The sequence below is a fragment of the Bombina bombina genome, chromosome 4 (genome assembly GCF_027579735.1).
Source record: "Bombina bombina isolate aBomBom1 chromosome 4, aBomBom1.pri, whole genome shotgun sequence".
Lineage (NCBI taxonomy): Eukaryota > Metazoa > Chordata > Amphibia > Anura > Bombinatoridae > Bombina > Bombina bombina.
The window spans coordinates 73,288,400-73,313,539 of NC_069502.1; the positions used below are offsets into that span (position 1 = coordinate 73,288,400).

A 25,140-nucleotide genomic window follows, 5' to 3' on the forward strand; every position below is an offset into this window, starting at 1 on the left:
TCGTTTTTTTTTTAAATATTTTTAATCAATTGTGATAATATGTACTAGATTTAAACTTTGTAAGAATACATTTGTTATTTTTAGAGCGGGCTAGATATTTTCCCCTAACCTTATAGCTGGTTATTTATCATTGCATATAGATATTCAAGATATTTTTTATGTTAGAATGAAGTCAAGGGTTACTTTAATGAGAGGCCCCTTGCCAAGGTGGAAGTTCTACCTCTTTTCAAACAGTTTTTGGTTTTGTTTCATTATAAAACTGCGCTCTGCTGCTTAAAAATTGGACAAACAATTGTGTTAATGTAAAGTTTATATTTGTAACACTCAGTATGTGGATTCTATTCAAAATATAGGAAACGATTATTGATTCTTTTTCTATCCGATTAGTCAATTAATCTAAAAAATAAGCAGCCGATTAATCGATTATGAAAATAATCGTTAGTTGCAGCCCTACTAGAGCTGCAACAACTAATCGATATAATCGATAATAATCGATTATGAAATTAGTTGTCAACGGATCTCATAATCGATTAGTTGGTTTGCAATTAGTTGGTCTGTGCACGGCACAAGCTGCTTAACTCCAATGAGCTCATGGTATTGTATTTTATGGCTATGTCCTTAGCCTAAAGGACGTCTACAGACATTTACTTTTCACTTTTTCAGGACAGAATAAGTTTACAACTACTCCTGGCTTATGTGCAACCCAGAAATAAAATAGGAGTCATCATTTGGATTGTTTATAGTAAATCAGGTGATTTGTGACTATGCGCTTTGCATGATATAGTGCCAAGCTTGTTATTTATACCTAGCCCTAGATTGATGGGCTTTGTTATTTGAATTGATGTGCACTATTATCTGTATGCACAATTAACAGATCGCTTGCTATTGCTGATCATATGTACTGTATAGATAAATGTGTAAGGCTTTGTCCTGTTATTGATATATATATATATATTGATATATAGTCCTTAGCGCTTTTGACTTTTCTTGTTTTTTATATTTTTAATTAATTGTAATATTTACCAAATTCAACCTCAAAGTATATATCTGTAATTTTAAGAGTGGACTAGATATTTTTTGCCTAACCTTATAGCTGGTTATTTACCATTGCAAATAGATAGTCAAGATATTTTTATGTCAGAATGAAGTCCAGGCTTACTTTGTAAAGAGGTCCCTTGCATTGGTGAAGAGCTAACAAAAATAAATATCCTCCTTAGTGAAATTGGCAAAACCATACTTATGCATCTCAGGCACCTCACCACCATCTGAGAGCCAGCACTTTTTTTTTTTTGGGTTAATAATAAAAAAAAATTGTTCTTCGGGGGCGGAGCCAAGCTGTGCAGGAACACGGCTGCACATTAGGAGAGCTCCGTTGCAGCTATCACTCTCCGCTTTACTAATCAGGGTCAGGGGCAAGTATAAACATATACCTCGGCTTTCTTAAGGTCTTTGCTAAAATTATGACAGTCCGCATAAACAGACTCCTCCCTAGCTTAATCCACAAGGACCAAGTTGGTTTTGTCCCTGGTCGGGGGGCAAGAGACAACACTGTCCGCAATGCACACTTAATTTGGCACATTAATAAGGGTAATACCCTGGCTGTATTTATCTCAACTGATGCCGAAAAGGCTTTCGACCGTGTCAACTGGTCTTATATGAAAGCCTTCGGTTTTGGTGATACCACTCTAAATCAAATCTTTGCGCTGTACGCATCCCCCAGTGCTCGTATAATTATTAACGGTACCTTATCCCGCCGATAGAAATTAGCAACGGCACACGGCCGGGATGTCCCCTTTCGACCCTACTGTTTGTATGCCTTGCCGAGACCCTAGCATCCAAAATTAGGAACAACCCAGAAATAACAGGGATCTCCTCCGGACAGGAAATATACAGGCTTTCCTTGTTTGCGGATGACATCCTTTTTACACTGTCGAATCTGACAGCATCTGTGCCCCCACTCGATAGAACTTTCCAACTTTAATAAACTCTCAAACTTTATGGTCAATCAGGACAAGTCAGAAATTTTAGGCTTTAACCTCCCAGATAGCACGATTGGCATACTTAAAAATGAATGTCCATTTAGATGGTGTCAGGGAGCAATGAAATATCTAGGCATCTACTTATCCAACTCTTTTGATAAGATATACCAGACAAACTATCTCCCAATTAAAGCGGTAATCACTGATGACCTATCCTCTTGGGGTACCAAGAAACTTTCCTGGTTGGGACGTATTGACACCATAAAAATGAATGTTTTTCCTAGACTCCTATATATTATGGAAGCACTACAGATCCCCCTACCCCCTAGGTACATCCCACAGATCCAATGCATATTTAGCTCCTTTGTTTGGAAGAGAAAGCCACCCAGAATAAACAAAATTACTATGTCACTCCCCAGAAACTTGGGAGGCCTGGGCTTACCCGACTTGGAAGCTTATAGAACCTCAATATTCTTGCAGAGGATACTAGACTGGAGGGTGGGAGGGGAACAGAAGAGATGGGTTAGACTGGAGGAGAATATAGGATCAAAGGTTCCATTTGCCAGCCTCTGCTGGAGACCTGACCTGCCTGATAAGGCCAAGGTGATTTTTAACCCTATTACGAGAGAGACTGTTTCCCAATGGATGAGAGCCTATAGCCGTTACCCTTGTTTGTCCTCTAGACCGGGCCCCTTGACTTCTTTAATACACAATCGAGACTTCTCGATAACTTCCTTTAGACAACGCCAACTACTGGACACTATTAATGGGGACATTCTTGTCCACCACATAACCACAAACGATACCATAAGCACACAAGTTCAACTACTAGAGAAGGGATTTGAATGGGCTGGGAATTGGTTCTCCTATAGGATACTACACAACTATATCACAACTCATGAACATAGCAACAACCTCACCCGCCCTCCTACAAATATAGAAAAGCTATACTTAGAGTCCCCGGTGAGGCATTCTCTATCTGTAATAAATAAAACCTTAACAAACCCTCTCCCAGGTAACCTCCCCCGCGCCTTAGAAACGTGGGAAAGAGAATTAGGCACAATAATCCTTCCACAAACGGCAATGTATATGTTTTCCAACACCAAAAAATCATCAACTTCAGCAATTATTCAGGAAATCAATTATAAGATATTACATTGCTGGTACTTAACCCCCAGAAGGTTACATTATTTATACCCCAAAACTAATAATAAATGCTGGCGATGTGGGCATGTGGGGAGTGGAATGGGGCACATGTGGTGGTGGTTTTCACTAATTAATCATTACTGGTATGAGGCTATTGAGGAGGTTGAGCGGATCTTTCAGACAACTATTCCCCGAGACCGACACGTCTGGCTGTTAAATAAACCTGTAACATTGCCCTCCAAATATCTACTACCCTTATTCCGATTTTTTAACAATAGTGTTAAAATCCTTATTGCAAAAATGTGGAAGTCTAAAGACTTGAAAATGTGGAGAGATAAAGTAACAGAGTTGCTCGAGCTGGAGGAGTATGCTGCATACAAAAATGGTAATTTGGACAGCTTCCAAATGTTGCAAGCATTGTGGGATGATTATGTTAAAAGCCTATAAATCACATGTATAATTCTACGTATGGGCCAGGGACCCCTTCGCAAAGGAAAAGAATAGAAGTTATTATCAAATTAAAATGATACTGGTGGAGAGCTATTACATATTGGTTTTGGTGACCGTGCATCATACTAAGGTTTTATACTAGAAGACATGACACTTGTTGTAATGTTATAGTGTATTTGTAATAATACCCTGTTTATTTTCTTTCATTTGAAATATGGGGATCTATATCGTTGTAACTTATGTCATAGATCTGAATGTCATTCTCGATAATTATGTATATTGATATATATGTTGCTGTATTTTGTTAAGTACGATATGATTCTTTACAATAAAAAAAGATTTGAACTAAAAAAATTGTTCTGCTGCCGGTTAAAAAATTGGACAAACAGTTGTGTTAATGGAATGTTTTAGTCTGAAGATTATATTTGTAACACTCAGTATGTGGATTTTATTTTAACTATAGGAAAAAAATATTATTATTATTTTACTTGATTAGTCGATTAATTGAAAAATTAATCGGCCGATTAATCGATTATGAAAATAATTGTTAGTTGCAGCCCTATTATTATTATTATTTTTTTTTTTTAAAAAGCAGGAATGTAAACATAGGAGCTGGCCCATTTTTTGGTTCAGAACCTGGGTAGCGCTTGCTGATTGGTGGCTAAATGTACCCACCAATCAGCAAACTCCTATGCTTACATTCCTGCTTTTTCAAATAAAGAAACAAAGAAAAAGTTATAAAAGGAGTAAATTAGAAAGTTGCTTAAAATTCCATGCTCTATCTGAGTCATGAAAAAAATTGATTTTGTGTCTCTTTAATAACATGTATAAAATATGTATATCACATGCAGTTTCCTACTAACCTCTGGTGGCTTGTCATTTGCCTGCCGCATGGGATCCTGGAGAAAATAAAAAATATATACAAATAAAATACTACCATATAGAAAGAAGTCTCTACATATCCTTTCTCTCATTTACTCATTATTAAAGAAACCAGAATTTGGTGTGGTACAATACTACATAGACAGTTGGAATAATGAATTCAATAGATATTTCTTATAGTGATGCTAAACAGAGCTATCAATCTGTGAAGAAATCCTCTGTTTGTTGTAAAATTTTGGAGCTAAACCTCAAGATTCTTCATAGCTGGTATATGACCCCGACTCCAAGTGGTAAAATCTATAAGCTTTCCTGTGTAAGACGCTGGAGGTGTAGTGGTTCTGTGGCCCATATGGCACATATATGGTGGCAATGCCCTAGAATTGTGCCTATATGGGCTATAATATTGTTGGAATCTTCTAAATTAATAGGGATGCCGCTATTACTAGATCCCTGTTTTTGGTTATTTAATACAATACCAGAAAGATTATCAAGTGTGCAAGGAAAACTGGTGACTGTAGCAAGCAATAGTTGCCAGACACTGGAAAGATACTGATGCCCCATCTATTGCTAAATGGCTGCAAGAATGCAGTCGTTCGATACAAATAGCTGAGTTTTTTTTATATAAAACATCATTGCCTAGGTACATAAATATCAATAACAAATACCTGCGAGGAGTATTTAAAACCCCACAGACCTAGATTACTTAAGAAGATCTCTCTAATGTCTTAGGCTTTTTGCTTATAAGAGGGAATGTTGTCTATTGCGCAAGAATAATTATTTGCTTTTGAAGGATATATTTTAGGTAACTAGTTTAGCGATGAAGTCAGGAGAAAATATTAGTCTGAAGTGATCTGAACGTAATTTCTTATGATTTTGTAAACTTAGAGATACACTGAACTGTTATGTTTAATTTGCTTTAATGTATATTATTTACAGAGCAATGCTTACAAAATACATGTACGTAGCTTTATTAATCTCTTTTGTAACATACGATGTACATGCATCAATAAAAAAAAAAAAAAAAAAAAGAAGAAAGAAGTCTCTATAGTTAAATATTGATACTGGGCCGGGGCACGTGAGAACCGCTGTGCTAGGGACACAGAGGGTACAACAGATTGAGGGGTGCATTATCTCTTAGAATGAACAGCTGTTTGTTGAATCATCGCTTGGAGGAAACGTTTGCTTTGCATCTTGTCGCTTACAGTTTAATTTTCCATCTGCCAGTTTTATAAATGACCATCTGACAGTCATTCATCATTAAACACTTTATAGAAAAGTTTTTGCTTGGATGTGAACCAAAATGATCCATAATGCAAAGCTGAACTTTATATTTCCCTTTGTGTAATGATATCTAACTTGTTATTAAATCAGAAGGCAGCCCTTGCCTCTTATTGTGACCTGTGACATTATTAGAGCCAAAAATGCTGCGCTGAGAACAGATAATATATAGTGAGGCAAGCAGTCACCTTCCTGAGTTTATCATTCATTTATTATTTTATGGATCAGCGGAAAAGAAGATTATATCACAAAATGACACATTCTACTTACAGGCAGTCAATCAAGCACACTTTACTTGCAGTACAAAGGCCAATTGGTGTTGCTGCTCGGCTCCCACAAATTAAATATTTCACCCTCCCTATAATACTGATCTACATGGATCATTGAACTTGAAAACATCCGTCTATAACATTCAACATTTTCATCTCAGCCATACATCAGAATAATCTAACTCACTAATCTTCCAGCAGCAGAGGACCAACTCCATTCTGTGCCAACTCATTGTGAAGCCTGACATCTACAGGAGCAATGAGGTATAGCAGGCTGTAGCTGCATAAGCTCAGCAGTTACTATGCCACAGGGTGATGATCATGACCAGTTCAACAAAGTGTTAAATATCTTAGCCACATGCTATGATTTCATTATACATAAAGTGCAATCAATTTAAAGAACTATTTTCACACCTTATTTTTAATCTACTACATAAATTGTTACTGTGTTGTGATTTTAAGTAACAGACATTTGTCTCAGTGAAAGGCCGAGTGGGAGTGTGGTTTGCCCTATGGTGCTCTATGTCTTAACAAGAGGAAGAAGTGGAGGGAATCTCACATAAAGTTGATATTGCTCGTACCAATGTCGCTGTTAAAAGAATATTAATGTATTTTGTCCTTTGTTACATCTGAAAGAGGGAATTATAAAGTGTATTATTTATAGGGAGATGTCCCTATCAGCCAATGAGCTTCTATCCCACGGACTGGATGAGCACACAAATGTCCTTTATGTTATATTCAAAATACAAAGCTTTAACATAACCTATTGTTATCATGTGTAAATACTGTTCTGCTGTACGTACAACATAACCTATTGTTATCCTGTGTAAATACTGTACTGCTGTACCTACAACACAACCTATTGTTTTCATGAGTAAATACTGGTCTGCTGTACGTACAACATAACCTATTGTTATCATGAGTAAATACTGTTCTGCTGTACGTACAACACAACCTATTGTTATCATGAGTAAATACTGTTCTGCTGTATGTACAACATAACCTATTGTTATCCTGTGTAAATACTGTTCTGCTGTATGTACAACACAACCTATCGTTATCATGAGTAAATACTGTTCTGCTGTATGTACAACACAACCTATCGTTATCATGAGTAAATACTGTTCTGCTGTATGTACAACACAACCTATCGTTATCATGAGTAAATACTGTTCTGCTGTATGTACAACGCAAGCTATTGTTATCATGAGTAAATACTGTTCTGCTGTATGTACAACACAACCTATTGTTATCATATGTAAATACTGTTCTGCTGTATGTACAACATAACCTATTGTTATCTTGTGTAAATACTGTTCTGCTGTACGTACAACATAACCTATTGTTATCATGTATAAATACTATTCTGCTGTATGTACAACACAACCTATTGTTATCCTGTGTAAATACTGTTCTGCTGTATGTACAACACAACCTATTGTTATCATGTGTAAATACTGTTATGCTGTATGTACAACACAACCTATTGTTATCATGAGTAAATACTGTTCTGCTGTATGTACAACACAACCTATTGTTATCATGAGTAAATACTGTTCTGCTGTACATACAACACAACCTATTGTTATCATGTGTAAATACTGTTCTGCTGTATGTACAACATAACCTATTGTTATCCTGTGTAAATACTGTTCTGCTGTATGTACAACATAACCTATTGTTATCCTGTGTAAATACTGTTCTGCTGTATGTACAACACAACCTATTGTTATCCTGTGTAAATACTGTTCTGCTGTATGTACAACATAACCTATTGTTATCCTGTGTAAATACTGTTCTGCTGTATGTACAACACAACCTATTGTTATCCTGTGTAAATACTGTTCTGCTGTATGTACAACACAACCTATTGTTATCATGTGTAAATACTGTTCTGCTGTATGTACAACACAACCTATTGTTATCATGTGTAAATACTGTTCTGCTGTATGTACAACACAACCTATTGTTATGGTAAATACTGTTCTGCTGTACGTACAACATAACCTATTGTTATCATGAGTAAATACTATTCTGCTGTACGTACAACATAACCTATTGTTATCATGTGTAAATACTTTTCTGCTGTATGTACAAAACAAGCTATTGTTATCATGTGTAAATACTGCTCTGCTGTATGTACAACACAACCTATTGTTATCATGTGTAAATACTGTTCTGCTGTATGTACAACACAAGCTATTGTTATCATGTGTAAATACTGTTCTGCTGTATGTACAACACAAGCTATTGTTATGTTTAAATACTATTCTGCTGTATGTACAACACAACCTATTGTTATCATGTGTAAATACTGTTCTGCTGCATGTACAACACAACCTATTGTTATCATGTGTAAATACTGTTCTGCTGTATGTACAACGCAAGCTATTGTTATCATGTGTAAATACTGTTCTGCTGTATGTACAACACAAACTATTGTTATCATGTATAAATACTGTTCTGCTGTATGTACAACACAACCTATTGTTATCCTGTGTAAATACTGTTCTGCTGTATGTACAACACAACCTATTGTTATCATGTGTAAATACTGTTATGCTGTATGTACAACACAACCTATTGTTATCCTGTGTAAATACTGTTCTGCTGTATGTACAACACAACCTATTGTTATCATGTGTAAATACTGTACTGCTGTATGTACAACATAACCTATTGTTATCATGTGTAAATACTGTACTGCTGTATGTACAACATAACCTATTGTTATCATGTGTAAATACTGTACTGCTGTATGTACAACACAACCTATTGTTATCATGTGTAAATACTGTTATGCTGTATGTACAACATAACCTATTGTTATAATGTGTAAATACTGTTCTGCTGTATGTACAACACAAGCTATTGTTATCATGTGTAAATACTGTACTGCTGTATGTACAACATAACCTATTGTTATCATGTGTAAATACTGTTCTGCTGTATGTACAACACAACCTATTGTTATCATGAGTAAATACTGTTCTGTTGTATTTACAACACAACCTATTGTTATCCTGTGTAAATACTGTTCTGCTGTATGTACAACACAACCTATTGTTATCTTGTGTAAATACTGTTCTGCTGTATGTACAACACAACCTATTGTTATCATGTATAAATACTGTTCTGCTGTATGTACAACACAACCTATTGTTATCCTGTGTAAATACTGTTCTGCTGTATGTACAACACAACCTATTGTTATCATGTATAAATACTGTTCTGCTGTATGTACAACACAACCTACTGTTATCCTGTGTAAATACTGTTCTGCTGTATGTACAACACAACCTATTGCTATAATGTGTAAATACTGTTCTGCTGTACATACAACACAACCTATTGTTATCATGTGTAAATACTGTTCTGCTGTATGTACAACACAAGCTATTGTTATCATGTGTAAATACTGTTCTGCTGTATGTACAACACAACCTTTTGTTATGTGAAAATACTGTTCTGCTGTACGTACAACATAACCTATTGTTATCATGTGTAAATACGGTTCTGCTGTATGTACAACACAACCTATTGTTATAATGTGTAAATACTGTTCTGCTGTATGTACAACACAACCTATTGTTATAATGTGTAAATACTGTTCTGCTGTATGTACAACACAACCTATTGTTATCATGTGTAAACACTGTTCTGCTGTATGTACAACATAACCTATTGTTATCATGTGTAAATACTGTTCTGCTGTATGTACAACATAACCTATTGTTATCATGTGTAAATACTGTTCTGCTGTATGTACAACACAACCTATTGTTATCATGTGTAAATACTGTACTGCTGTATGTACAACGCAACCTATTGTTATCATGTGTAAATACTGTTCTGCTGTATGTACAACACACCCTATTGTTATCATGTGTAAATACTGTTCTGCTGTATGTACAACACAACCTATTGTTATCATGTATAAATACTATTCTGCTGTATGTACAACACAACCTATTGTTATCCTGTGCTGCTGTATGCACAACACAACCTATTGCTATAATGTATAAATACTGTTCTGCTGTACGTAAAACACAACCTATTGTTATCATGAGTAAATACTGTTCTGCTGTATGTACAATATAACCTATTGTTATCCTGTGTAAATACTGTTCTGCTGTATGTACAACACAACCTATTGTTATCATGAGTAAATACTGTTCTGCTGTACATACAACACAACCTATTGTTATCATGTGTAAATACTGTTCTGCTGTATGTACAACACAAGCTATTGTTATGTGTAAATACTGTTCTGTTGTACATACAACACAACCTATTGTTATCATGAGTAAATACTGTTCTGCTGTATGTACAACACAACCTATTGTTATCATGTATAAATACTGTTCTGCTGTATGTACAACACAACCTATTGTTATCCTGTGTAAATACTGTTATGCTGTACATACAACACAACCTATTGTTATCATGTGTAAATACTGTTCTCCTGTATGTACAACACAAGCTATTGTTATCCTGTGTAAATACTGTTATGCTGTATGTACAACACAACCTATTGTTATCCTGTGGAAATACTGTTCTGCTGTATGTACAACACAACCTATTGTTATCATGAGTAAATACTGTTCTGCTGTACATACAACACAACCTATTGTTATCATGTTTAAATACTGTTCTGCTGTATGTACAACACAAGCTATTGTTATCCTGTGTAAATACTGTTCTGCTGTATGTACAACACAAGCTATTGTTATCATGTGTAAATACTGTTCTGCTGTATGTACAACACAACCTATTGTTATCCTGTGTAAATACTGTTCTGCTGTATGTACAACACAACTTATTGTTATCCTGTGTAAATACTTTGTACATATAATAAAAAAGAAGGCTGGAGCCTATTACTCAGTTACATGTCTGGCTAAGGTGATAAAAGTCACACAATCATGAGTGTATATCAAATTACTTTAAATCTATTTTACCATATAATTGCTATTGTTAAAAAAAAAACATAGTTTATGTAAGAACTTACCTGATAAATTAATTTCTTTCATATTGGCAAGAGCCCATGAGCTAGTGACGTATGGGATATACAATCCTACCAGGAGGGGCAAAGTTTCCCAAACCTCAAAATGCCTATAAATACACCCCTCACCACACCCACAATTCAGTTTAACGAATAGCCAAGAAGTGGGGTGATAAAGAAAGGAGTAAAAAGCATCAACAAAGGAATTTGGAAATAATTGTGCTTTATACTAAAAAATCATAACAACCATAAAAAGGGTGGGCCTCATGGACTCTTGCCAATATGAAAGAAATTCATTTATCAGGTAAGTTCTTACATAAATTATGTTTTCTTTCATGTAATTGGCAAGAGTCCATGAGCTAGTGACGTATGGGATAGCAATACCCAAGACGTGGAACTCCACGCAAGAGTCACTAGAGAGGGAGGGATAGAAATAAAAACAGCCATTTTCCGCTGAAAAAATTAATCCACAACCCAAAAAATAAGTTTATTCTCATAAATGAAAGGAAAAAAATTAAATCAAAAGCAGAAGAATCAAACTGAAACAGCTGCCCGAAGAACTTTTCTATCAAAAACTGCTTCTGAAGAAGCAAACACATCAAAACGGTAGAATTTAGTAAATGTATGCAAAGAAGACCAAGTTGCTGCTTTGCAAATCTGATCTACTGAAGCTTCATTCTTAAAAGCCCACAAAGTGGAGACTGATCTAGTAGAATGAGCTGTAATTCTCTGAGGCGGGGCTTGACCCGACTGCAAATAAGCTTGATGAATCAAAAACTTTAACCACGAAGCCAAGGAAACAGCAGAAGCCTTCTGACCTTTCCTAGAACCAGAAAAGATAACAAATAGACTAGAAGTCTTCCTGAAATCTTTAGTAGCTTCAACATAATATTTTAAAGCTCTTACCACATGCAAAGAATGTAAGGATCTCTCCAAAGAATTCTTAGGATTAGGACACAAGGAAGGAACAACAATTTCTCCATTAATGTTGTTAGAATTCACAACCTTAGGTAAGAATTTAAATGAAGTCCGCAAAACCGCCTTATCCTGATGAAAAATCAGAAAAGGAGATTCACAAGAGAGAGCGGATAATTCAGAAACTCTTCTAGCAGAAGAGATGGCCAAAAGAAACACTTTCCAAGAAAGTAGTTTAATGTCCAAAGAATGCATAGGCTCGAACGGAGGAGCCTGTAAAGCCTTCAAAACTAAATTAAGACTCCAGGGAGGAGAGATTGATTTAATGACAGGCTTGATACGAACCAAAGCCTGCACAAAACAATGAATATCAGGAAGTTTAGCAATCTTTCTGTGAAATAAAACAGAAAGAGCAGAGATTTGTCCTTTCAAGGAACTTGGAGACAAACCTTTATCCAAACCATCCTGAAGAAACTGTAAAATTCTAGGAATTCTAAAAGAATGCCAAGAGAATTTATGAGAAGAACACCATTAAATGTAAGTCTTCCAAACTCGATAATAAATCTTTCTAGAAACAGATTTACGATCCTGTAACATAGTATTAATTACTGAGTCAGAGAAACCTCTATGACTAAGCACTAAGTGTTCAATCTCCATACCTTCAAATTTAATGATTTTAGATCCTGATGGAAAAACGGACCTTGAGATAGAAGGTCTGGCCTTAGTGGAAGTGGCCAAGGTTGGCAACTGGACATTCGGACAAAATCCGCATACCAAAACCTGTGAGGCCATGCTGGAGCTACCAGCAGCACAAACGATTGCTCCATGATGATCTTGGAGATCACTCTTGGAAGAAGAACTAGAGGCGGGAAAATATAAGGAGGTTGATAACACCAAGGAAGTGTCAATGCATCTACTGCTTCCGCCTGAGGATCCCTGGACCTGGACAGGTACCTGGGAAGTTTTTTGTTTAGATGAGATGCCATCAGATCTATTTCTGGAAGCCACCACATCTGAACAATTTGAGAAAACACATCTGGGTGGAGAGACCATTCTCCCGGATGTAAGGTCTGACGACTGAGGTAATCCGCTTCCCAATTGTCTATACCTGGGATATGAACCGCAGAAATTAGACAGGAGCTGGATTCCGCCCAAACAAGTATCCGAGATACTTCTTTTATAGTTTGAGGACTGTGAGTCCCACCCTGATGATTGACATATGCCACAGTTGTGACATTGTCTGCCTGAAAACAAATGAACGGTTCTCTCTTCAACAGAGGCCAAAATTGAAGAGCCCTGAGAATCGCACGGAGTTCCAAAATATTGATTGGTAATCTCGCCTCTTGAGATTTCCAAACTCCTTGTGCTGTCAGAGATCCCCAAAACAGCTCCCCAACCTGAAAGACTCGCATCTGTTGTGATCACAGTCCAGGTTGGAAGGACGAAAGAGGCCCCTAAAATTATACGATGGTGATCTAACCACCAAGTCAGAGAAAGTTGAACATTGGGATTTAAGGATATTAATTGTGATATCCTTGTATAATCCCTGCACCATTGGTTCAGCATACAAAGTTGGAGAGGTCTCATATGAAAACGAGCAAAGGGGATTGCGTCCGATGCTGCAGTCATGAGACCTAAAACTTCCATGCACATAGCTACTGAAGGGAATGACAGAGGCTGAAGGTTCCGACAGGCAGCAACCAATTTCAAACGTCTCTTGTCTGTTAGAGACAAAGTCATGGAAACCTAAAAAGATTAAAATATTGAAAAAACATAATTTATGCTTACCGGATAAATTCCTTTCTTCTGTAGTGTGATCAGTCCACGGGTCATCATTACTTCTGGGATATTACTCCTCCCCAACAGGAAGTGCAAGAGGATTCACCCAGCAGAGTTGCATATAGCCCCTCCCCTCTACGTCACCCCCAGTCATTCGACCAAGGACCAACGAGAAAGGAGAAACCAAGGGTGTAGTGGTGACTGGAGTATAATTTAAAAAATAATTACCTGCCTTAAAAACAGGGCGGGCCGTGGACTGATCACACTACAGAAGAAAGGAATTTATCCGGTAAGCATAAATTATGTTTTCTTCTGTTAAGTGTGATCAGTCCACGGGTCATCATTACTTCTGGGATACCAATACCAAAGCAAAAGTACACGGATGACGGGAGGGATAGGCAGGCTCTTTTATACAGAAGGAACCACTGCCTGAAGAACCTTTCTCCCAAAAATAGCCTCCGAGGAAGCAAATGTGTCAAATTTGTAAAATTTGGAAAAAGTATGAAGCGAAGACCAAGTTGCAGCCTTGCAAATCTGTTCAACAGAGGCCTCATTCTTGAAGGCCCAAGTGGAAGCCACAGCTCTAGTAGAATGAGCTGTAATTCTTTCAGGAGGCTGCTGTCCAGCAGTCTCATAAGCTAAACGTATTATACTACGAAGCCAAAAGGAAAGAGAGGTTGCCGAAGCCTTTTGACCTCTCCTCTGACCAGAGTACACGACAAACAGAGAAGACGTTTGTCGAAATTCCTTAGTTGCCTGTAAGTAAAATTTTAGGGCACGAACTACGTCCAGATTGTGTAGTAAACGTTCCTTCTTCGAAGAAGGATTTGGACACAAAGAAGGAACAACAATCTCTTGATTGATATTCCTGTTAGTGACTACCTTAGGTAAGAACCCAGGTTTAGTACGCAGAACTACCTTATCCAAATGAAAAATCAAATAAGGAGAATCACAATGTAAGGCTGATAACTCAGAGACTCTTCGAGCCGAGGAAATAGCCATTAAAAATAGAACTTTCCAAGATAACAACTTTATATCAATGGAATGGAGGGGTTCAAACGGAACGCCCTGTAAAACGTTAAGAACAAGGTTTAAACTCCATGGCGGAGCAACAGTCTTAAACACAGGCTTAATCCTCGCTAAAGCCTGACAAAAAGCCTGAACGTCTGGCACTTCTGACAGACGTTTGTGTAACAGAATAGACAGAGCTGAGATCTGTCCCTTTAATGAACTAGCAGATAAACCCTTTTCTAAACCTTCTTGTAGAAAAGACAATATCCTAGGAATCCTAACCTTACTCCAAGAGTAACCTTTGGATTCACACCAATATAGGTATTTACGCCATATCTTATGGTAAATCTTTCTGGTAACAGGCTTCCTAGCCTGTATTAAGGTGTCAATAACTGACTCAGAAAACCCACGTCTTGATAAAATCAAACGTTCAATTTCCAAGCAGTCAGCTTCAGAGAAGTTAGATTTTGATGTTTGAAAGGACCCTGTATCAGGAGGTCCTGTTTCAGAGGTAGAGACCAAGGTGGACAGGATGACATGTCCACCAGGTCTGCATACCAAGTCCTGCGTGGCCATGCAGGTGCTATCAGAATCACTGATGCTCTCTCCTGTTTGATTCTGGCAATCAATCGAGGAAGCATCGGGAAGGGTGGAAACACATAAGCCATCCTGAAGTCCCAAGGTGCTGTCAGGGCATCTATTAGGACTGCTCCTGGATCCCTGGATCTGGACCCGTAACGAGGAAGCTTGGCGTTCTGTCGAGACGCCATGAGATCTATCTCTGGTTTGCCCCAACGTCGAAGTATTTGGGCAAAGACCTCCGGATGAAGTTCCCACTCCCCCGGATGAAAAGACTGATGACTTAAGAAATCCGCCTCCCAGTTCTCCACTCCCGGGATGTGGATTGCTGACAGGTGGCAAGAGTGAGACTCTGCCCAGCGAATTATCTTTGATACTTCCATCATTGCTAGGGAGCTTCTTGTCCCTCCCTGATGGTTGATGTAAGCTACAGTCGTGATGTTGTCCGACTGAAACCTGATGAACCCCCGAGTTGTCAACTGGGGCCAAGCCAGGAGGGCATTGAGAACTGCTCTCAATTCCAGAATGTTTATTGGCAGGAGACTCTCCTCCTGACTCCATTGTCCCTGAGCCTTCAGAGAATTCCAGACGGCACCCCAACCTAGAAGGCTGGCGTCTGTTGTTACAATTGTCCAGTCTGGTCTGCTGAATGGCATCCCCCTGGACAGATGTGGCCGAGAAAGCCACCATAGAAGAGAATTTCTGGTCTCTTGATCCAGATTCAGAAAAGGGGACAAGTCTGAGTAATCCCCATTCCACTGACTTAGCATGCATAATTGCAGTGGTCTGAGGTGTAAGAGAGCAAATGGCACTATGTCCATTGCCGCTACCATTAAGCCGATTACCTCCATGCATTGAGCCACCGACGGGTGTTGAATGGAATGAAGGGTGCGGCAAGCACTTTGAAGTCTTGTTAACCTGTCCTCTGTCAGGTAAATCTTCATTTCTACAGAATCTATAAGAGTCCCCAGGAAGGGAACTCTTGTGAGTGGAACGAGTGAACTTTTCTTTTCGTTCACCTTCCATCCATGTGACCTTAGAAAAGCCAGTACTAACTCTGTATGAGACTTGGCAGTTTGAAAGCTTGAAGCTTGTATCAGAATGTCGTCTAGGTACGGAGCTACCGAAAATCCCCGCGGTCTTAGTACCGCCAGAAGAGCACCTAGAACCTTTGTGAAGATTCTTGGAGCTGTAGCCAATCCGAATGGAAGAGCTACAAACTGGTAATGCCTGTCTAGAAAGGCAAACCTTAGATACCGGTAATGATCTTTGTGAATCGGTATGTGAAGGTAAGCGTCCTTTAAGTCCACTGTGGTCATGTACTGACCTTCTTGGATCATGGGTAAAATTGTCCGAATAGTCTCCATTTTGAATGATGGAACTCTTAGGAATTTGTTTAGGATCTTTAAATCCAGGATTGGTCTGAAAGTTCCCTCTTTTTTGGGAACCACAAACAGATTTGAGTAAAACCCTTGTCCCTGTTCCGACCGTGGAACTGGATGGATTACTCCCATTAACAATAGTTCTTGTATGCAGCGTAGAAACGCTTCTTTCTTTGTTTGGTTTGTTGACAATCTTGACAGATGAAATCTCTCTCTTGGAGGAGAGTGTTTGAAGTCCAGAATGTATCCCTGAGATATTATCTCTAGCGCCCAGGGATCCTGGACATCTCTTGCCCAAGCCTGGGCGAAGAGAGAAAGTCTGCCCCCCACTAGATCCGATCCCGGATCGGGGGCCCTCAATTCATGCTGTTTTAGTGGCAGCAGCAGGTTTCCTGGCCTGCTTGCCCTTGTTCCAGGACTGGTTAGGTCTCCAGCCTTGTCTGTAGCGAGCACCAGATCCTTCTTGTTTTGGAGTAGTGGAAGTTGATGCTGCTCCTGCTTTGAAATTCCGAAAGGAACGAAAATTAGACTGTCTAGCCTTAGGTTTCGCTTTGTCTTGAGGCAGGGCGTGGCCCTTACCTCCTGTAATGTCAGCGATAATTTCTTTCAAACCGGGCCCAAATAAGGTCTGTCCCTTGAAAGGTATATTAAGTAATTTGGACTTAGAAGTTACATCAGCTGACCAGGATTTTAGCCACAGTGTTCTGCGCGCCTGAATGGCGAATCCGGAATTCTTAGCCGTAAGTTTAGTTAAATGTACTACGGCTTCCGAAATGAATGAATTAGATAGCTTAAGTATTCTAAGCCTGTCCGAAATGTCGTCCAGCGTAACTGAACTAAGGTTCTCTTCTAGAGACTCAATCCAGAATGCCGCTGCAGCCGTGACCGGCGCAATGCATGCAAGGGGTTGCAATATAAAACCTTGTTGAACAAACATTTTCTTAAGGTAACCCTCTAACTTTTTATCCATTGGATCTGAAAAGGCACAGCTATCCTCTACCGGGATAGTGGTACGCTTAGCTAAAGTAGAAACTGCTCCCTCCACCTTAGGGACCGTTTGCCATAAGTCCCGTGTGGTGGTGTCTATTGGAAACATCTTTCTAAATATCGGAGGGGGTGAGAACGGCACACCGGGTCTATCCCACTCCTTAGTAATAATTTCAGTTAGTCTCTTAGGTATAGGAAAAACGTCAGTACTTGTTGGTACAGCAAAATATTTATCCAACCTACACATTTTCTCTGGTATTGCAACTGTGTTACAATCATTCAGGGCCGCTAACACCTCCCCTAGTAAAACACGGAGGTTTTCCAGCTTAAATTTAAAATTTGAAATATCTGAATCCAATCTGTTTGGATCAGAACCGTCAGCCGCAGAATGAAGCTCTCCGTCCTCATGTTCTGCAAGTTGCGACGCAGTATCTGACATGGCCCTAACATTATCAGCGCACTCTGTTCTCACCCCAGAGTGATCACGCTTGCCCCTTAGTTCTGGTAATTTAGCCAAAACCTCAGTCATAACAGTAGCCATATCTTGTAATGTTATTTGTAATGGCCGCCCAGATGTACTGGGCGCCACCATATCGCGCACGTCCCGAGCGGGAGATGCAGGTACTGTCACGTGAGGAGAGTTAGTCGGCATAACTCTCCCCTCGTTGTTTGGTGAAATTTGTTCAATTTGTACAGATTGACTTTTATTTAATGTAGCATCAATACAGTTAGTACATAAATTTCTATTGGGCTCCACTTTGGCGTTAGTACAAATAGTACAGGTCTCTTCCTCTGAATCAGACATGTTTAACAAACTAGCAAATAAACTTGTAACTTGGAAATATTATTCAAGTAAAATACAATGAAAAAAACGAACTGTGCTTAAGAAGCACTGAAGATATATAACAGTTGAAATCAATAAACTTTGTAAAACAAAACGCAATTTAGCAAAGGCTTGTTCCCATTAGCAAAGAATAACTAACCCTGAGGCATAAAAAAGTTAAAGAATAAACGTTTTTTATCACAGTCAACTACAATCTCACAGCTCTGTTAGATTACTTCCCTCAAACAAGCTTTGAAGATCCCTGAGTTCTGTAGAGATAAACCGGAACATGCAGGAAAAAACAATGAGCTTCTGACTGAAATTTTTGATGCGTAGCAAAAGCGCCAAAAAAAAAGGTCCCACCCCCTCACACACAACAGTGAGAGAGATCAGTAAATTGTCATAATTAGATCCAGCAACTGCCAAGTGGAAAAATAGTGCCCAAACATTTTATTCACCCAGTACCTCAGAAAATGAAAACGATTTTACATTCCAGCAAAAACGTTTAACATAAATTAAGAGTTATTAAAAAGCCTGTTGCTTTGCAATTAGGCTAAAGTCTTATATACATAGTGTAATTCCAGTGAAGTACCATTCCCCAGAATACTCAAATGTAAAATATACATACATGATATTATGTCGGTATGGCAGGATTTTCTCATCAATTCCATTGTCAGAAAATAAAAACTGCTACATACCTCTTTGCAGAATAAACTGCCCGCTGTCCCCTGATCTGAAGTTTACCTCTCCTCAGATGGCCGAGAAACAGCAATATGATCTTAACAACTCCGGCTAAAATCATAGTAAAAACTCTGGTAGATTCTTCTTCAAACTCTACCAGAGAAGGAATAACACACTCCGGTGCTATTAAAAAATAACAAACTTTTGATTGAAGAAATAAACTAAATAAAATCACCATAGTCCTCTCACACATCCTATCTAGTCGTTGGGTGCAAGAGAATGACTGGGGGTGACGTACAGGGGAGGGGCTATATGCAACTCTGCTGGGTGAATCCTCTTGCACTTCCTGTTGGGGAGGAGTAATATCCCAGAAGTAATGATGACCCGTGGACTGATCACACTTAACAGAAGAAAAATGACCTCTGCGCTGTGAGTATTTACACAAAACTGCTAAAAATAAATATAAGGAATCCCCAAACTCCTTAATAAAAATTAGGACTAGAGTAATCACTTTAACTACAAACTGTAGCTAAGTGATAAGTTATTTAGCTGCGCTATCCAAAGATAGCTTAATGAGTGTAGTATGTACTGTCTTTATTTTTTAATATTTTAATATTTTAATATTTCAATATCCTAATATTTTAACCTCAATCTACTATTAGAATTTGAGGAGTATAAAATAATAACAATAAATATACTCATTAGGAATATGTGTATATGGATATACGTATGGATCCATATGTATATACATATGCAGATAAGTGTGTAATCTGAGTAAGACTTATCAATATCTTAAATAATTAGTTTTATTTATTCTATAGGTTTTAAAATATATATTTTTTATTTTTTATGATCTATACAATCTAATAAATTCCCCTTTTAAGTTTTCTACATGTAGTTTTGATATAAGAAAGATTTGAAGGTTAAGCTTAGAATTAGTGCGATCCTTTTTCTAAAAACAATGTAACTTTAATATACTGCATTTGGTCCTTTTTTTGGATTTTTTTGGATTTTTTAACGATGTTCTTTATCCATTAATTTTATGTGTTGTTTTTTTATATAAAATATGTTGCCAGGATTTCGTCTTTTACTGTATAATATATCCCCATAGCAAAATTGCACTGTTATTATATGTTGGACATTTTTATATATATTCTGCAAACTAAAGAAAAGAAAAAAGTGGGTGCATCTATCCCTTTAAGACGAGTAAATAAATACCATCGTCCCATTCACAACAGTATTGAGTTTGAGAAAGGCTGTGCACAGCCGAAACGCGTTACTCTAATACTGGACTACTTGGGCTTCCGTAGCCACATTGTACTGACTGCCGCAAACACTCTCCTAAGCTGTGTAACTTGATCTCTCCAGGGAAGCACAGGACCGTTTGAAATCTGCCGCCTGGAGGAACAAACAAACACAGAGGAACATCACTTGGCTTCCGGTGTAAGTATTAGTAAACACCTTGCCAATTTGAACTCATTTTGTGTTTGTAAAAGGATTCTCTTGTCCTTTCTTCTCGCCTCTATTCTGCAGTTTTGCCAACTCTGCAACTTTGGGAAGGAAAAAGTAAAACGCTAACCTTGCTAACATCGCTGTGTCTATTAAACACATGTGTCTGCTTTACTAATACGGCTTGCCACATATGCCATAATCTATTACATTGGAACCATATCATCTCATCAACATCATCTCATTGGTCTCGTTTGTATGCTTTATATGTTATGCTTTATATGTTCTGCTTATTATCCATTTATTATGTATATCTGAATGGTCTAATCATTATATGCTTGCATTGATTTGATTTTATTTTTCTGTTTTTTGTTTTCGCATTGTAATAAATACATTTTTAAATATATTTTATATAGTTGTGCTAATATAGGACTATCTAGACATTAGTATACTACACTCATTAAGCTATCTTTGGATAGCGCAGCTAAATAACTTATCACTTAGCTACAGTTTGTAGTTAAAGTGATTACTCTAAACCTAAAAAGGTTACCCTTGTCTGAGGAATCAAAGAACTTTTTCGTAAATTGATCCTCCAACCATGTCTTCGAAGAAACAACACTAGTTGATTCATGTGAGATTCTGCAGAACGTAAAGACTGAGCGAGTATCAAGATATTGTCCAAATAAGGAAACACCGCAACACCCCGCTCTCTGATTACAAAGAGTAGGGCACCTAGAACCTTTGAAAAGATTATTGGAGCTGTCGCTAAGCCAAAAGGAAGAGCAACACATTGGTAATGCTTGTCTAGAAAAGAGAATATCAGGAACTGATAATGATCTGGATGAATCGGAATATGAAGATATGCATCCTGTAAGTCTATTGTGGACATATAAAGCGCTTGCTAAACAAAAGGCAGAATAGTCCTTATAGTCACCATTTTGAAAGTTGGTACTCTTACATATCGATTCAAAATCTTTAGATCCAAAACTGGTCTGAATGAATTCTCTTTCTTTGGAACAATGAATAGATTTGAATAAAACCCTAGACCCTGTTCCTGAAAAGGAACTGGCATGATTACCCCTGATAACTCCAGGTCTGAAACACACTTCAGAAAAGCCTGAGCCCTTACTGGGTTTACCGGAATGCGTGAGAGAAAAAATCTTCTCAAAGGCGGTCTTACTCTGAATCCTATTCTGTACCCCTGAGAGTCAATACTCTGAATCCAATGATTTTGGACCGAATTGATCCAAACATCTTTGAAAAATTGTAATCTGCCCCCTACCAGCTGAGCTGGAATGAGGGCCGCATCTTCATGCGGACTTGGGGGCTGGTTTTAATCTCTTAAATGGCTTGGATTTATTCCAATTTGAAGAAGGTTTCCAATTGGAAGCAGATTCCTTTGGGGAAGGATTAGGTTTCTGTCCCTTATTTTGTCGAAAGGAACGAAAACGGTTAAAAGCTTTAGATTTACCCTTAGGTTTTTTATCCTGAGGCAAAAAAACTCCCTTCCCCCCAGTAACAGTTGAAATTATTGAATCCAACTGAGAACCAAGTAATTTATTACCGTGGAAAGAAGAGATAGCAATCTGGATTTAGAAGTCATATCAGCATTCCAAGATTTGAGCCACAAAGCTTTCTAGCTAAAATAGCTAAAGACATAGATTTAACATTAATTTTGATAATATCAAAAATGGCATCACAAATGAAATTATTAGCATGTTGAATCAACTTAACAATGCTAGACAAATCATGATTCGATACTTGTTGCACTAAAGTATCCAACCAAAACGTTGAAGCAGCTGCAACATCAGCCAAAGAAATTGCAGGCCTAAGAAGATGACCTGAATATAAATAAGCTTTCCTTGGTTAAGATTCAAGTTTCCTATCTAAAGGATCTTTAAAAGAAGTACTATCTTCTGTAGGAATAGTAGTACGTTTAGCAAGAGTAGAGATAGCCCCATCAACTTTGGGGATCTTTTCCCAAAACTCCAATCTAACTTCTGGCAAAGGATACAATTTTTTAAACCTTGATGAAGGAATAAAAGAAGCACCAGGCTTATTCCATTCCTTAGAAATCATATCAGAAATAGCATCAGGAACTGGAAAAACCTCTGGAATAACCACAGGAGGTTTATAAACAGAATTTAAACGTTTACTAGTTTTAATATCAAGAGGACTAGTTTCCTCCATATCCAATGTAATCAACACTTCTTTTAACAAAGAACGAATATACTCCAATTTAAATAAATAAGAGGATTTATCAGTGTCAATATCTGAGGCAGGATCTTCTGAATCAGATAGATCCTCATCAGAAAAGGATAATTCGGTATGTTGCTGGTCATTTGAAATTTCATCAACCTTATGAGAAGTTTTAAAAGACCTTTTACGTTTATTAGAAGGCAGAATGACAGACAAAGCCTTCTGAATAGAATCAGAAATAAATTATTTTAAATTTACAGGTATATCTTGTGCATTAGATGTTGAGGGAACAGCAACAGGTAATGAACTACTACTGATGGATACATTATCTGCATGTAAAAGTTTATCATGACAACTATTACAAACCACAGCTGGAGGTATAATCTCCACAAGTTTACAACAAATGCACTTAGCTTTGGTAGAACTGTTATCAGGCAGCAGGGATCCAGCAGTAAATTCTGAGACAGGAACAGATTGAGACATCTTGCAAATGTAAGAAAAAAAACAACATATAAAGCAAAATTATCAATTTCCTTATATGGCAGTTTCAGGAATGGGAAAAAATGCAAACAGAATAGCCCTCTGACATAGAAAAATGCAAGAGGCAAATAGGAATGGGGTCTAAAATAATGAAAATATTTGGCACCAAGTATGACGCACAACAAAAAAGAAAAAAAAAATTTGGCGCCAAAAACGTCCGGAAAAGACACACTCGCGTCATAGATGACGCAACCTTGTGAAAGGACCCGGCGTCAACTAAGACGCCGGAAATGATGAAAAGCTGAATTGTGGGTGGGGTGAGGGGTGTATTTATAGGCATTTTGAGGTTTGGGAAACTTTGCCCCTCCTGGTAGGATTGTATATCCCATACGTCACTAGCTCATGGACTCTTGCCAATTACATGAAAGAAAGTATGCTTTAAAGTATAGAAATTTCCAATAAAGAGTCTCTGTCAATACACCACAGAACAGGCATTTCAGCAAAGTCAAAATGCTGCACACAGATCAAAGTATTGTTAACCCCACAACGGGCAGCAATGTGTTACTGTATTTGCAGTATTGTAATGTCATAATTTTAAAGAATATGGATATTTAGATATGAAACATTCACGTACCAGACAGAAGTAATCCAGCACTACATGCATCAAACCCAGGCTGCCTAGACGATAGACGTTTCTGCAAATCACTAGACTGTCACCATTGGGCAGCCTTATATTTTGTATCATTAATTTAGTTTGCTGCAGTTCTGATTTCCCAAGGCACAATGTTGCATATAGGAAGTATATAGCTTTAATGACATATGCACTATCTGCTGTCAGGTCAGGGCCGGATTTCCCATTAGGCACAGTATCCCTACTCTAACACATATACAAATATATTAGAGCGTGAAAAATAGATGAACAGATCCAGCTATGAATTTTGCACTTTGCTGCATATTTTCTGTCTTTGAATTGTAATATAGTTCTAAACAAGGAATGTCATTGACTCCCTGTGACACATACAAGGAATAAAACACAATTAGTGAGGCTGTGTTTGAGGGGTCAGACAAGCTGTTGTGTTTGCATACACTGTGGCTGGAAAATCTCATAGTAGTGAGTAACAGTAAACTTAACTGTAAGTAAGTCAGTGTGTTTTATTTGCAAATTGATCTATCTGATGCAGAATTATTTGTCCAAGGGGCGATAAAGGGGGGTGACTGAGGGGTACAAAATTTAACAAGAGGCTGAAGAAGTCCTGTAGAGCCTCTGCCAATAAATACACAAAATAAATTACTAGAGATATCTGCAATACATTTCATAGGTGTATGTTCCATCCATTTTTGATAACGGTCGGTTTTAATTGTATGGCCATTTGAGTTAAGTGAATATTGATTTTTGGTGTAGTATTACAACAAATATTGCAATTGGTGTATGTATTTGTGTATCTCCATACAAGGGAAAATGTAATTACCTTAAGCTTTAATGTTTTACATCTAATATTTATTTTTAGTTGTCCTAAATAATAATAATAAAATTCCTCTTTTTCACTTTTGTTTTTTTTTGTGGGGGGGGGGGTTGGGGGCACTTCAGGTTTTTGTGCCTACAGGCACCTGAGATGTAAATCCGGCCCTGTGTCAGGTTACTTACCAATGACCTCTCCTCTTGCTTTAACCACTTGCTGTCCTCGACCATCTGCTGCTGCTGGCGATTCAGAACCTGCAACATTTTTGCTCTCTCATTTTCCCATATTTTCTGGGCTTCTTCTTTGGTACTAGGTTTTAAAAAGTCTTCATCCTAGAAAAAGGAAGGTCGGTGTGAGTTACAGCAGCCAGACTGACCACATAAAGCTTC

General features: G+C 37.8%; 1 protein-coding gene across 5 annotated transcripts in view; it reads right to left on the reverse strand.

Moving 5' to 3' along the window:
* Positions 1-25,140, reverse strand: part of PTK2B (protein tyrosine kinase 2 beta) — a 607,866-nt gene that overhangs the window by 76,045 nt on the left and 506,681 nt on the right. For all 5 annotated transcript variants that reach the window (XM_053709509.1, XM_053709510.1, XM_053709513.1 and 2 more), the window contains 2 exons: positions 24,937-25,083; positions 4,439-4,474 (listed from right to left, as the gene is read on the reverse strand). In XM_053709509.1, coding sequence (XP_053565484.1) covers positions 4,439-4,474; positions 24,937-25,083 — 183 coding nt within the window. The remainder of the gene's footprint in view (positions 1-4,438; positions 4,475-24,936; positions 25,084-25,140) is intronic.